Below are 16,776 nucleotides of genomic sequence, written 5' to 3'. Positions count from 1 at the left end.
AATTTTACAAGAATTGTGTAAGAATGCAATTGAATGGGATGATGATGTGCCAGATTATGTCAAACCTAGAAGGATAAAATGGAAAGATGAGCTGCACAAACTAGACCAGCTAAAGGTACTTAGATGTTACAAACCTGATGACTTTGGGGAAGTAGAAAAGGTTGAACTCCATCACTTTTCAGATGCCTGCCAAGCGAGATATGGCCAGTGCTCATATATTAGATTAATTAGCAAGACTGGCCAAATTCATTGTGCATTAGTAATGGCAAGGTCACGTGTCACACCTCTAAAAACAATTCCCAGACTAGAACTAGCATCAACAGTGATGTCAGTTAGAATCCATAAACTCCTAAAGGAAAATTTGAGTATGATAATGTGGAAGAAGTATTTTGGACAGACATCAAAGTAGTCCTTGGTTGCATTGCAAATGAAGCAAAGAGATTAGATGTATATTTTGCTAATAGAGTAGAAAGAATTAGAGATCACACTTCACCAGATCAGTGGAAATTTGTTGAGACACAGTATAACCCAGATGACCATGCATCTAGGGGCTTGACAGCAGATGAATTGTGTAATTGCAAGATCTGGTAGAATGGCCCAGAATTCCTTTGGCAACATAGTGAAATGGATAACTGTAGGAGTTTGTATTTACCCAAGCGCAGTACGATATGTTGGTCTATATATATACAGGCGCCATGGAAACCAGGGAACAGGGGTTTTGTGTTGTGTTTGGACTGTGGTTGGAGGCATGTCATCAACATGGCTCAGGTGAAGTTTAAGTGCAGAGGCAAACAGGACAGAGAGAAAAAGGTAAAACTTCTTGAGCTTCTCTGCTCTAATGAGATCAGAATAGTAGACATATTTGAAACACCAGATGGATTTGTCTTATTATTCGAGAATGATAAGCAGGCTAATAAAGTCTTCACAAAAAACATCATAGACATTCTGGCCAATAATGAATTCACCCCTGTTCTCCCACCGGAACTAAGAGTTAAAAGGAGCGTAATCGCCTCCAGACTTAATGACTTAATATATGAAAGGAATGAGGATGAAATCAAAACAGAACTCATAAAATGCAACTCCTGGATAGGAGAGGATATTGACTCAGTCTTTAAATTCCCCAATTCATCCACTATTAAGATCACTTTCTCTCAGACAATTCTTGCAGAAAAATGTACCGAAAAGGGGTTACTTGCCTTTAGCCTGAGTATACCAGCTTACAACATTAAACAAGAGACCTTCATACCCATTAAGTGTTGCATGAGGTGCTATAAGCTAGAGGACCACACCATCAGGGAATGCAATAAAGCAAAAGATTTTAAGATCTGCCCAAACTGCATTGAAGAGGGCCATAAATGGTTTGACTGTAAAGCAAAACATCAATGTTGTCTTAATTGCGGAGAGAACCACAGCACTATGGCTATGAAGTGCAACAAAAGAAAACAAATAATCAAAGAAGAAAGGAAACTCGAAGAAGAGAGAAATAAAATGACTTATGTAGGGGCAGTAGGAAGAAAGAACACCACACACATACAGCAGCAACAGCCACAGACACTGCCAACATTTCACAGCACACCCATGATCACTAGAGAGGATCTTTTGAAAATACATACCTGCATTGCACATGCCCAACAGGCTGACACACAGAGACCTGGAATTTATGAGCTTGAATTAAACAGAGCATTAACACTAAATAACTTACCTAATATTAAGATCCCACCACCACTAACAGAAACAGAAATACACACACATGAACAGACACAAGCACCCAAGACCCAGACACGTACACCAGGAGTAAAACCCAGGAAAATGAGAGGAATAAAGGAATCAGAGACAGAACAGACCATAGCCACACGTGAAGAACCAATAACAGAAGGGGCAACTGCTAAAGATAAAGAAATACAGAGTATGGAGGAGGAAATACTCCCAAAAGAAGCTAGTGACATAGGACTAACAATATATACACCCAAAGAAAGAGGATGGCCTCAAGAAAGATTCACTTTTGAAAAACTGATAAACGGAATTAATAGCAATAAATATAAGTACATATACACCGACTCCAGGTACACGGAAGAGGAGGTACTAAATATGATTAAGCACGACAGAATCATGCTGAAACACTGCTGGACCATCGCTGAAAACGATAACTTCCGTAAAATAAGATCGGGATTGTTGGAAGAAAGATCGCCTTTAACAAACCGAGACCCACATACAAAAAAACACAACATTTAATAATATAATAACAGTTATACAACACAACGTACTAAATTGGAACACCAACAAACACTCAATAATCACTCACTACTTAGATATCAATCCTGACGTCATACTCCTAAACAGCCACGGGCTTAAAAATAACGAATCAATAAAAATCCCCGGCTACATATGCCATAAGATTAACTCAACAGAAGCTTTCAGTGATGGTTCAGCAGTGGCTGTGAAGTATGGACTTTTTCATAAACTTAAAGATGATTTCATTACTGATTTTATTGCAATAGAGATCAACACTTCACAAGGACCAATAATAATCGCCACAACGTACCTCCCACCTAGAAGACCATATCTCCCTTATCCAGATATCTTTAAATTAATAAACAATAATATTCCTGTCTATATCCTCGGAGATTTTAACTGCTCACATACCCATTTTGGCAACAGAAATAATAACACCGTAGGCATAAGCATATCAGGTCTTATGAATCAAGGCAAACTAATACATCTAGGTCCACACTTCCCAACCTTTATTCGCCATGGATCTGCCACTAACCCTGACAAAGTTTTTACAAATAAACACTGCTATCATAACACTTTAATAGAACCCGGTAACGTAACTTCATCTGACCACATCCCTATAATACTGAAAATATCTTCCAGACCATTTTACACCAAACAGCACGAGACTTATCAATACAAGAAAGCAGATTGGCAATATTTCAGAGATACGCTGGACATAAACACTCAAGTAAACACACTGAATAATTCCACACCAGAACAAATAGAAGAAGAAATTAATAAGTGGCTAGATAATGTAAAGGATGCAATGAATAAATCCATACCCAAGAGCAGTTTTAAAAGATATACCAGACAAGAATTACACCTCAAATAAGAGCCCTTGAGACAGCCTTTAACCAACTAAACAGTAATGCACATACAAATGGTTGGAACATCAATAATTACAGAGAATATGTAAGAATCAGACAAGAACTTAGGGACGAATGTAAGAGGGAGTACAACAGAAGATGGGAGGACAGCATAGATAATACAATACAGTTAAGCAAGGACACAAAAGCATTTTGGAGTAGAATAAAGCAACTACAGGGTAGCAATACTAAACACACTAATTATCTAGAAGACACTAACGGACACAAATATTACACTGACGAGGATAAATGTACAATCATGAAAAACACCTGGACTGACATATTTAGAATTACAGATGAAGAAGCAAACTTTGACACCATACACTCACAACACATAGACACATACATTGGCACACAGATACACAGGACAACACCACACAACACCTCAGACGCAGCAAGACTGACCACAGATTCCTTCTACACCAGACCAATACAAAGTGAAGAAATACAAAAAATACATAAAAAGAATGAAACACAAAGCCCCCGGTACCACCAAAATCAATAAAAAAGTCCTAGAGAAATGCCCAGAAAAGAGCATAGAACAACTTTGCAATATATTCAACGCAGCATTTTCATCAGGTTTTTTTCCTAATGCCTTTAAAACAGCAATAATTAAGCTCATCCCAAAAGAAAATAAAGCACCAAAAAATCCAATTACCGGCCAATTTTGCTCCTAGAGGTACCAGGCAAAATTTATGAAAAAATAATCCTAGGACAACTGAATGCATTTCTAATAGACAACAATGTCATCAAGGAAAGACAACATGGATTTAGACCCAAAAAAGGCATCTCCACCGCCATCGCTACATCCTATGAGATAATTGCAAATGCGCTATCTGACAAACACCAAGCAATAGTAGTACTCCGGGATGTAGCGAAAGCGTTCGACAAAGTATGGCACAATGGGTTAAAATACAAGTTACTTAGACTAGGACTGCCACCATTGATTGAAAAAACCTTATGTACATTCCTTGATAACAGAAAAGCCAAAATCTCAATAGATAACAAGTTCAGCAGTGAAATTAATTTAATGAGCGGAGTGCCACAAGGTAGTATCATTTCACCAAAATTATACACCCTATATACAAACGACTTACCAGAAGCAGGCCCAGGCACCACCAACATCATGTACGCGGATGACATCACGCAGATAATAACAACTCAGAGCAGATCCAAACACATGATGAAGCTGAGAGTAGAGAGAGAAATTGAAAGAATTAATAGGTTTGAAAAAAAATGGAAAATAAAGACTAGTGAGGCCAAGTTCCATATAATACCAATAGCCCAATATAAAACCCAACCCATTACAGTAAATGGTAGGATTATTAATACAAACCAAGATGGCAAACTGCTAAGATTGAAACTAACCACAAGAGGGATAACAGGCCATGCATCAGAGAGGATCAGAAAAGGGAAAGGAATAGTAGCAAACTTAAAAAGATTTACCTATTTAACATTAAAGCTCAAGGCTACACTAGTAAAAACACTCTTACTACCTGTGATCGAGTATCCCCCCATCCCTCTATGTGTACTATCTAAATCACAAAAAACAAAAATACAAATGGTAATAAATAAAGGGTTAAGATTTATACACTGCAATGAAAATCAAGTAATGACAATTAAGGAATTACATGAGAAGTATAATATAACACCATTTAATATTTCCATCTATAATAAAACAGTCAAAACCTGGCAAACAATACAACATACCAATGAAGAACACTACCATGAACTAACAAGGCAAAGGGTAAATAAACACAGCTGGTTCCCTAAAAGCAGCGAGGTATTGCATGCACCACCACCAGTACCGATATACACCAGCTAAAGCTTACACTAAACATGCACTACACTACAATACACCCGCAACATACTTCACACGGGCCGGGCAGCTGGGCTCCTCTCTCCCCGCACTCCGCGCCCTGAGTCGGCGGTGAGCTGTAGGGTCGAGCTGCTTCCCTACCAAGAGCTCGCCGTCGAGGGGTTTGCCACTGGTAAGGCCTCGCTAGCCCAGCAGCGGGTGTGGAGAGGGAGTTGCACCTCGCCCTGAGTCATCGGCACCCAGTTGGTGCCGGCGAGGGGTAGAGTGGGTGGAGTCCGCACGTGACTCCACCCAGCGGTGCGACAGGGAGCCACGGCAGCGCTGACCCGTGCCATGACGTGAAGTTTAACAAATAAACAACACATCACAACATAACATATAACAACACAACACAACATTACTGTAAATATGTAAATAACTTGCCTGGGATAGTACTCACCGGTGGTGCTGGGCGAAGGGGACTCTTTGTTGTGTATTAACCTGTAAAAGAAGTAGTGATTAGAATACTATAACCTAAAAAAAAAAAAAAAAAAAAAAAAAAAAGGCAGTCTTGTCGCTAGGGACCTTCTTAGCCGTGGTATTGTCTGAGGACAGTCTTATTGTTAGGGTAGTTGTGTCTCTGCCTGAAAAAAAAAAAAAAAACTACCACCTGCATATAAACAACAACAGTGCTAAAGCAAATGAAGAAACGAAGAAATAAGATGAAGAAAGAAGAAAGCAAGAAACAAGAAAAGAAGAAAGAAGAAAAAGAAGAAGAGAAAGAAGAGAAGAGAATATTATCATCAAAAGCAATTAGAAGAAGAAAGCAAGAGGAATACAAGAAAAAATGAGATACCATAGTAAAACTCTTACCTTTTTTGACAGTCGAGCTGTTAGGGGCCTTTTTAGTTGGGTTTTTGTCTACGGACATCTTTTATTTTTCATTTTTTACATAGGATAGCTGTGGTTCTGTCAAAAAAAAAAAAAAAAAAACATTTACTACCTGTTTACATTGCACTTACCTGTTCTGTTCCTGTTGCACCTACCTGTTCCTGCTGTACTCACCTGTTCCTGCAGCACTTACCTTCAGCTCGTTTGTTCACCATTTCACCTGGGAAAGAAAAGACTAAAATTAGTAAAATGTCACCAGTACCAAATACAAATACAAAAACAAAAATAAAATATTAGTCAAACAAGAGAAACAAGCGGCTACCATCCAATGTATATTAAAAATAGCTGTGTGGTCAAGCCCACACTCTTTTTATCTCTTACTTTCTTTCACACTTCTCTTCCCACCCACTTTCTCTTTTACTATTTACTCTAATATTTCCTCCCACTTTCCTATCCTAACTAACTAACTAACCAGGGAACACTTCCTCAAGCCCTGGTAGCAGAAGGTTCTCCCAGCTCCAGCTCCCAGCCGCAGCCAGCCAACCAGCAGCCAGCTCCGAAGGAAGAAGGTCCGCCCTACACCAAGTCGCCGAGTCACAAGCTCCGCCTACCGGGTCCATAAAGAACCAATAGGCACCCAGCACCGCTCCCGCTCTCACTCCTGCGTCCTTTAAAAGGCCGGCAGGTGGCAAGGCGCACACTAAAGGCAAAGAGATCAATAATTATCTTCAATGTGGACCCACACATCTTCAGAAATACAGAGGAGGACATCACACAAGAACTTCAGCAGCACAATTCCTGGATTAATTTGATATATAACGTATTCAAATTCCCAAATTCCAAAACAATAAAAATTACATTTGGAGAAGCCACAACAGCAATAAAAGCAAGAGATCACGGCATCAGACTTTTCCACATGAACATTCCAAAGCACCAAATTCAACAAGAGAAATTTTACAGAATCCAAACTTGCTTTAAATGCTATGCTATGGAAGATCATAACACCAATTCCTGCCCCAAGCACAAAGAATTTAAAATTTGCTCAGAATGCGCCGAAACAACACATACTTGGCGGGACTGTAAAATTTCAATGAAAAAGTGTATTAGCTGCGAGGGGGATCACAGAACCATGTCCATGAAATGCCCCAAAAGGAAAGAGATCATAAAACAACTTAGAGAAAAAGAAAAAAACATTACATATGCGAAGGCATCCAAGACACAAACAACAACTTGGAACATCACTGCATCTCCTCCTGCAACCATAAACATGGATCTTCATCTCAAGATATATTCATGTATGATACATGCGCATATAATGAATCTAACAGAACCCGGATGCTATGAAAGAGTACTGAATTCAACCTTCACTGCAAATAACCTCCCTAATATAAAAATCCCAGAAGCACCAGACTCAAGGAAACTCATCAAGATTATGACGCAAGAAGAGGAAAATATGAATGATGATGATACAAACAAGCAGACTCAGGAAAAAAAAAAAGAAATGATGGTACTGAGAATACCAAGCAGGAGCAAGACAAAGTCACAGTTCAGCAAGAATCAGAGGAAACTACTATTCACCAAAGAAGTCGTAATGCAAAAATAAACAGTAAAGACATACAGCTAAAAATATATACCTCTGTAAGTGCAGGTTGGCCTGATCATTTGTCATCTCGGGTGCTGGTCACAAGTCTGAATGAAAACAAATTCAAATACACATACACAGACCATACAATAGAAGACACTGAGCTACTGAACATAATTGAAACCAATGGAATTACAATAGACAGAACATGCTGGAACATAGTTGACGATGCTGTGTTTAGGAAAATAAGATCTGGGCTTATAGCCGAAAAAACACCACCACCCAAAGACACATCAAGAAGACAAAGAAAATATTCCAAGTAATTGTTAACTCACACTACAAGGATAACAAGCAGCATGGCCCCGAACAGTTTAAAAATAATTCAACATAACGTACAACAATGGAACAACCGAAGAATTTCACTCTCAAACACCTACAGAATCATTGACCCAGACATAGTACTAATCAACAGTCACTGCCTAACAGACAGCAGTACAATGAAAATCCCAGGCTATAATATACATAAGAAAAACAGTCTAAATAACCCTGCAGACGGCACAGCAATTGCAATTAAAAAGAACCTAGAATATAAAATTATGGATAATTTTATTTCAGACCTACTTGCTGTAGAAATCACTACTACAACTGGCAAAATTATAATATCAACCCTGTACCTACCACCGGCAAGGAATTATATACCAATCCCAGACTTCACCAATCTCTTCAGACGTAACTGCCCAGTCTATATGATCGCCGACCTGAACGCTAATCACCCCAACTTAGGTTACAACCATTGTAACACAAAAGGAAGACAAATTATCAATTTAATACAAAACAGATTATTACAACACATAGGTCCGGAATTCCCAACATTCCACACACAAAGCAGAGGGACAACACCAGACATTATACTAACAAACTACCGAACACACCACAACACTCGTGCAATTCCAGGACCCCTTACCACCAGCGATCATAATACCAATCATATTTACAATATCCACCACACCAATTCTAATTCCAGCATCTCCTAGACCAAACTACCCAAAAGCAGACTGGGAAAAATTTAAAATACAAGTTAACAATACTCTACACAGAAACAACTTAGATAACGGAACTCTGGAATCAATTGACACTGCAGCCGAAAACTGGCACCAGGCAATCGAATACGCAGCTCAGCAGTCTATCCCTACAACAAGATATAAAAGTCTACCCTCACCCAAGCACACAAACACCACAAAACTACTTATAACACTTTTCTCAGAATTGCAAACATATTCAAGAGTTAATGGATGGAACATAGATAGTTACAGATACTACAAACACATACAAACAATTCTTCAAGAAGCACTCATCACAGAAAACCAAGAACACTGGCACAAACTTATCCAAGACATCTCCAACACATACACAGACCCCATTGCATTCTGGAAAAAAATAAAATTAATAACAGATATAAGAGAACAAGAACCACATTACATTAAAAACAAAAACAACATAAAAGTATACATCACCGAAGAAAAAGAGAGAGTTCACAGGGAATACTGGCAAGATATTTTCAATGGTGAAGATGATGATGAAGGCGACAATAACACAGAAGCAGTACTACAACATATACAAAATAATATACAAAGAACCGTCCCGTACGTCAACGCAGACATGTCCAGACTTAACACCCACACTACAGACATGGAAATAACTGCAGAAGAAGTTAAAAATATAATTAGCAAATTAAAGAGAACCAGTCCTGGTGAAAGCGGGATCAACAAAAACATTCTCTCTCAACTACCAGACACAGCAATAGGAAGACTTACTGACATCTATAACAGTGCCATATCAGCTGGATATTTTCCACACAGATGGAAAAATGCCCTCATAAGACTCATTCCTAAACCAGTCAAATCCCCACACCAACCTCAAAATTATAGACCTATTTCACTACTAGAAGTTCCAGGAAAAATACTCAAACGAATAATCAACACCAGATTAAAAACTCACCTCGAAAACAACAATATGTACAACACCAATCAGTTTGGATTCCATAGCAATAGGGGTACCACACACGCACTGGCACTCATCACTGAAGAAATAGCACAAAACAAATCCGACAAAGGACAATGCCAAGTTATCTTAAGGGATATAACTAAAGCATTTGATCAGGTTTGGCACCTCGGCCTAAAGCACAAAATACTTCAATTACACCTACCAATAACTACAGAAAAATTTTTATGTGATTTCTTAACAAACCGGACAGCCTCCATCAAAATAACTAATTATGTTGGACCAACTTTTAACCTCAATTGTGGTGTACCACAAGGAAGTGTTCTTTCTCCAACCCTTTTCACAATCTACACTAATGACATGCAGTACCCCAACCAAAATTTGAACATTAGCTTCGCTGATGACATAACCCAAATAGTCGGATACCCGGGTAGATCAAAAAATATGTTAAACATAAAAACTGAAAGAGCAATCAGTGTAATTAATAACTATGAAAGAAAATGGAAAATTAAAACAAACATGAATAAATTCACGCCTCTCCACCTCGGAGCCAAAAAAAACTTTCATCAACGAAATCATCAACGACGAAGAAATAGAATTTAAAAATAATGGCAAATGTCTAGGTCTAACCACTGGTTATTACAAACATATTCAGGAACGAAAGAATATAGCAGATGTTGCACTACAGAAACTATATAAACTGTATAAATTGCCAGAAAAAATCAAAATTCACTTAGTTAAAGCACTAATCCTACCTATACTTGACTATCCACCAATCACAACGCACACTATGAGTAAACACCAGATAAGCAAACTACAAAAAGTACAAAACAAAGCACTGAGATTCGCCACCAACCAGAAACACCCGTACACTATGACAACAGAACAAATACACACACACTAGAACAACACCTCTTAACATACGCCTACACTACAGAGCCAAGACAATATGGAACAGAATAGAAGAACTAGAAATACCAACCTACCAAGCCCTTAAAGACAAACTAAACCAAATAGACAAGTACCACCGTGACTACCCAAGCAGCCTGCAGGCATGTAACACTACACCCACACTAATTTACTAACAGTCCAACCGACAATACTTACTTACCTTGATTCACTTACCTACATACTTCCTGTGCCAACTTACCTGAGGATGTCCGTACACCAGAACACACCATAAACAGGGCATCTGAAAGGGAAAGAACATTGTGTTGCACCAACACACTACACAACATACACCTACACTTGCTTCACACTGGATATGCGGCTGAGCTCCTCTCCTACTCCGCGCCCTGAGTCGGCGGTGGGCTGGTGTGACAGGGCTAAGCGCCAGCTCCACCCAAAAGTCCACCGTCGAGGGGTTCCAGCCACTGGAAGGGCTCGCAGGCCTCCAGCTAGCGGAGCTAAGTGAGGGAGTTGCACCTCGTCCTGAGTCGCTGGCATCAGGGAACCACATCTTGGGGGGGTGAAGAGTTGCGTGGTGTTAGCGAGGGGAATAGTGGTGGAATCTCCGCTTGACTCCACCTATGGTGCAACAGGGAGACCCAGCCCGTCCTGTGCCATCACATGAAGCATGCACACAGTACACCTACACACTATATTAACACATATATTACACATTCATAAATTACTTACCTTGCAATGTATATAAGGAGTTCATTCGTAGTGCTGGCAGTCTCGTCGGTAGGGAACTAAATTGTGTTCGTCCACGGACATCTTACTGTAGAGTAGCTGTGGTTCTGCCAAAAAAAAAAAATAATAATAATAATTAATAAAAAAAAATAAAAAATAAAAAAATAAATAAATAAATAAATAAATAAAAATAAATAAATAAATAAATAAATAAATAAAATAAATAAATAAATAAATAAATAAATAAATAAAATAAATAAATAAATAAAAATAAATGGAATAAAATAAATAAATAAATAAATAAAATAAAATAATAATAATGATGATGATGACGGTGATGATGATGGTGGTGGTAGTAGTGGCAGTAGTGATGGTAAATATTATGTACTTCATAAATATATAATCTCCACAGATTAAATAAAAAAAAAATATATATATATATATATATATATATATATATATATATATATATATATATATATATATATATATATATATATATATATATATATATATATATATATATATATATATAAATAAATAAATAAGGAAAGAAAACTAACTCAAACACATATTTCATATGTAAAACACAAGGCAGGGAAACAGAAATAGGACACAGAAAGAAAGAAAAGAACAATCTTGTTGATAGGGAAGGGACGCTTCTCATACAAAACATCACACAAAAATAGCAAGGTGGTTAGCCCACCAACTTTTCTCTTCCACTGTCTTTCAATATTTTCTAACTTTTATACTTCTTCTATACTAACTCTTATTCTTCACCCCTCTTTTCTATTTATAAAAAAAAAATAAATAAAAAATAAAAAAAAATAAATGCAGAGAGAGTTCAACCAGTCTAACAAGTGGCTATGAATACAACCTTAGCTGGTGAACAAAAAGAGTTAAGAGATTAAAGGACTTGCAACTGCTGACGGTTACCTGTCGGTTTTCTCTTCTCTATCTCTGGCGAGCTAAGAGATTAAAGGACTTGCAACTGCTGACGGTTACCTGTCGGTTTTCTCTTCTCTATTCCTGGCGGCTTTCACCTAGATCACTAGAAATGGTGACTCGGAGTTAGACCGTAGTGGCCAGCTCCACCAATGCTGTGTCCCAGGTTCTTTGGCACTATAGCGTCGCCACAGCTATAGGTACCTAGCCCAGGCCAGCCCCCGCCTGACACGGACCACCACGGCCAAACCGCCACCCAGCCTGGCCCAGCCGTGACCCACCGACGCCACCCAGCCCGGCCAGCCGCCACGTGACACACACACACCGTCACCCAGCCCGGCAGCCGTGGTCACCGCCGCTGCCTCACCAGTCACCAGCCACCCTCTCTCGCAGCTGTGACTCACCACGCCTCGCCAGCCACCCAGGCCACTGAGGCCACGCTCACCTGCCGCCTCACCACCGCCACCAGGTCACTCCCTCTCCTGCTGCCGTGACCCACCGCGCCAACTCCACCTGCTGCCTGGTCACCTGCCACCCCTGCCACACCTGCTGCCCAGCCTCCATCACCACCACAGCAGCAGCAACACCTCTCCGGCTCACCACGCACGGTCACCGCCACCCGGCCGTGACCCCACTGGCCCTGATTTCGCTTCTCTACAACAGGGCGGCGCCCCCTGCACCGGTACTCCCGTCTTCCGCTCGACAACAGGGCGGCGTTCCCTGCAACGTTCCCCCACCAAAGTGTTAGTGCTCCCGACCGTCCCTCCCCTCTCCCCCGTCGTCCACCCTCCCCCTGTGTGTGTTAACCCCTGCCCCTAGAAAACTCCCTAGTGTGCATCAGCGCGTACCAACCCCCGTGTGCCAGACACCAACACCTACACATACACGCACACACACACACACACACACAGACTACACACTTCGTTCACGGCAGTGCGTTCCAAGCCGTAAGTGCGAGTGCGGTAAAGTACGTGCCTAGGACCATCGCTGTCACACCCTCAGCACTGCACAGTGGCGCCCAGCAAGCGTCCCTTGCCACCTCTCACTGGCACCTGGCGCCGGAGGAGCCCGCGCCTCGCTGACAGGCGTCACTACACCCTGCTCCACGACTCGCATAACAAGCCACCAGGCCCCATCGCACGCCAGCAACAAGAAATGGCCATGGCTCCACCGGACACCGCCTCCCCAGCTCCCCCCTTCAGGGCTCCAGCCTTCAACAGCCACGACCCCAACATGTGGTTTACCATCTTGGAGCTGAACTTCAAGGCAAACAACATCACTGAGGCCTTGAAACAGTTCACTCACGCCTGCACTCTCCTGCCACCCGAGGTCCTCTTGCAAGTCTCGGACGCCATCGCGAAAGCCCCCTCTTCGGACAATCCCTACGACGACCTCAAGCAAGCCGTCCTCAAAACGCCTTGCGTCGTCGGTGTCGACACGCTTGCAAGAGCTACTAAAGAAGGAGAAGCTGGGGAATGAAAAGCCATCAGACCTGCTTAGGCGGATGAAGAGGTTGTTGGGCGATCAGCCCAACACAATGGACAAGACCGTGTTCGCCCACCTCTTTTATCAGCGACTTCCTCCAGCACTACAGAGCAGCTTATTCAGCGTGAAAGATAAGCTCGACCTAGCAGACCTCGCGCAGCTGGCTGACGACTATATGTCGACAGTTCCGTCGGCAACGCCACCGTCTTCAGTCGCCACCGTCACTAACACAGCAGACGTCCAGCAACTCACCCACATTGTGTCGCAGCTGGCCCTGCAGGTCAGCGCGATGCAGGAACAACTAAATCCCCGCCAGCGTCGCCGCCCACCGTCACCTCGACGCCCTCGCTACCGCTCTCGGTCGCGTAGCACTAAACGCACCCCGGGCGTCTGCTACTACCACAGCAGGTTCGGTAGCGAGGCCATTAAGTGCACCCAACCCTGCACTTACAACACCACCCCGGCGTCAAACTAAACGGGCGGACGTTCACGGCGCGTACGATCCGCCAGCCCAAGTCACAGCTACTTCACGTCTACGACCGATGCACCGGAATTAAGTTCCTCGTCGACACCGGCGCTGAGGTCAGTGTCCTGCCTGCCACAGACAGCCAGAAGAGGTTGCCTGTAACCACGCACCTCTATGCAGCCAACGCCTCGAAAATCCCTGTGTACGCGCGGCAGACACTACACCTCGAACTCAACCTCCGCTGCTCCTTCGACTGGACCTTTTACGTGGCAGCTGTGACCCAACCCATCCTAGGCGCCGATTTCCTACGCCACCACGACCTCTTAGTCGACTTGAAGCACGGCACGCTGCTGGATCGTCTCACTTCCCTGCGGACCCGTGGCCGAACGGCACCTGGCGAGAGCACCGGAATCTCCGCAGTCTGCCGAGATAACCCCTTCGCCGCCATCCTCAAGAGTTTCCCAACACTAACACAGCCATACTCAGCCACGCAGCCAGTGAAACATCACGTCCTGCACTACATAGAGACCACCGGACCACCTGTTTTCGCCAAGGCTCGTCGCTTAGCACCAGAACGCTACAAACAGGTCAGGGCCGAGTTTGAGTCTCTGATGCAGCAAGGCATCATCCGCCCAAGCTCCAGCAACTGGTCGTCTGCGCTTCACGTCGTCCCCAAGAAAAACGGTGACATACGCCCTTGCGGGGACTACAGAGCCCTAAACTCCCGCACCGAGATGGACAGGTATCCAGTGCCTAACATTCAGGAGTTTTCATCACAACTGCACGGCTCTACAATTTTCTCCAGGATCGACCTCGTAAAGGCCTTCCATCAGATCCCCATCAACCCCGAGGACATCCCGAAGACGGCCATAATCACGCCCTTCGGACTATATGAATACACTAGGATGCCCTTCGGTCTCAAGAACGCTGCTCAAACATTCCAGCGCTTCATGGACGAAGTTTTGCGAGGACTGCAGTTCTGCTTCACTTACGTCGACGACATTCTAGTTGCCAGCCCAGACGACGCTGCTCATTGCCAACACCTCGAGCAAGTCTTCACTCGTCTGAAGGACTACGGCATCCAGGTCAACGCCGACAAGTCCGTGTTCGGCGTGCCTTCAGTCGACTTCCTCAGCCACACTGTGTCCTCCTCAGGCTTCACCCCAACTGCAAGTCGCTGTACTGCCATCCAGAATTTCCCGAAGCCAACAACCCAGCGCCAGTTGAAGCAGTTCCTCGGGATGCTGAACTACTACAACAGGTTCATTCCCCAATGCGCGCTCCTCCTCCAGCCTCTCTACGCCTTAGTGAAGCCAGCCAAACGAGGCCAGTCCGTCACCCTTGCCTGGACGCCCGCAGCTGAGGACGCCTTCCTCGCTGCCCGGAAGGCGCTCACATCCACAGCGCTCAGTTTCCCTGCCCCAGACGCCCCTACTTCCATCGCCACGGACGCCTCAGACACCGGAGTTGGAGCAGTGCTACAGCAACACATCGACGGTGCCTGGAAACCCGTCGCCTTCTTCTCCAAGAAACTCAACACTGCCGAGAAGAAGTACAGCGCCTTCGACAAAGAGCTCCTCGCCATCTACAAGGCATTGAAGCACTTCCAGTACTTTGTCGAAGGACGTCAGTTTCATATCTACACTGACCACAAGCCACTGACGAGCACCTTCATCAAGAACAAGTCATCCTACTCACCACGTCAACTGCGCCACGTAGACTTCATCTCTCAGTTCACCACGGACCTCCGTTACGTGAAAGGTGAAGATAACGCCCCAGCCGATGCCCTGTCACGCAACATCTGTGCCACATCTACCTCTCTCATCGATTACGCCGCCATTGCTGCCGATCAGGCCGACGACGCCGAGCTGCAGCAACTAAAAGAAAACACCGCACTACAGATGAAGGGAGTACAGCTACCAGGCACTCAAGTGCACATCTACGCTGACGTCTCGACCAACACCGTCAGACCATACCTGCCTCAACGGCACAGGTATCCACTCTTCCGTCAGCTACACGACCTCTCACATCCTGGCATCAGAGCTTCACAACACATGATGACGTCCCGATTCATCTGGACCGCCATCAACAAGGACGTGAGAGACTGGACACGTAGGTGCACCACCTGTCAGGCCTCCAAGGTGACGCGGCACACACGCTCCCCTACAGCCACCTTCACGCCAGTCTCCACACGCTTCGAACACGTCCATATCGACCTCGTTGGCCCTCTTCCTCACTCCGATGGCTACCGCTACATCCTCACCTGTGTCGACCGCTTCACTCGCTGGCCACAAGCTGCACCACTGACTGACATCACCACTGACACCGTTGCACGTGCCTTTATCAGCACGTGGATCTCACGCTTCGGTGTTCCTGTCAGCCTCACTTCTGACCGTGGCGGCCAGTTTGAGTCCAGTGTCTGGAACAAACTGATGACACTACTCGGCATTCGACAGGACTGCCAGTTACCATCCTCAGGCCAACGCTACAGTGGAACGTTTCCACCGCCAGCTGAAGTCATCACTGATGGCTTCCAGCGACCAACGCGAGAAGTGGAACGCCACCTTACCCCTTGTCCTCCTCGGCATCCGGACGTCCCTCAAGCAGGACCTTCACCACTCTTCTGCTGAGCTCGTATACGGCACCACTCTTCGACTCCCTGGCGAGCTCCTTACCAGCTCACCCGACGCCGGCCCCTGCAGCGTCCAAGACTTCGCCAGCAGTCTTAAGGAGTCGATGAGAAGCCTGCAGCCGGTGCAACCTTGCACGCACCCCGCCAAGACCTTCGTCAGCCAGGACCTCGAAGACTGCACACACGTCTTCGTCAGGGTTG

The 16,776-nt window shown here is 43.9% G+C and overlaps 1 protein-coding gene across 2 annotated transcripts in view; it reads right to left on the bottom strand.

Moving 5' to 3' along the window:
- Positions 1–7,987, bottom strand: part of LOC135116428 (uncharacterized) — a 34,558-nt gene extending 26,571 nt beyond the window's left edge. Inside the window, exons 1-3 of one of the 2 annotated variants that reach the window (XM_064033882.1) lie at positions 5,012–7,985; positions 4,238–4,329; positions 1,614–1,651 (exon numbers count right to left, since the gene is read on the bottom strand). In XM_064033882.1, the coding sequence (XP_063889952.1) occupies positions 1,614–1,651; positions 4,238–4,283 (84 nt within the window). In that variant the 5' untranslated portion in view covers positions 4,284–4,329; positions 5,012–7,985. Of the gene's footprint in view, positions 1–1,613; positions 1,652–4,237; positions 4,330–5,011 lie in introns of both variants that reach the window. The other variant, XM_064033883.1, reaches the window with a different exon arrangement.
- Positions 7,988–16,776: the final 8,789 nt, after the last annotated feature.

Source organism: Scylla paramamosain, chromosome 31 (assembly GCF_035594125.1).
Source record: "Scylla paramamosain isolate STU-SP2022 chromosome 31, ASM3559412v1, whole genome shotgun sequence".
In the NCBI taxonomy this organism is placed as follows: domain Eukaryota; kingdom Metazoa; phylum Arthropoda; class Malacostraca; order Decapoda; family Portunidae; genus Scylla; species Scylla paramamosain.
This window is presented reverse-complemented; position numbering and strand designations above follow the sequence as displayed.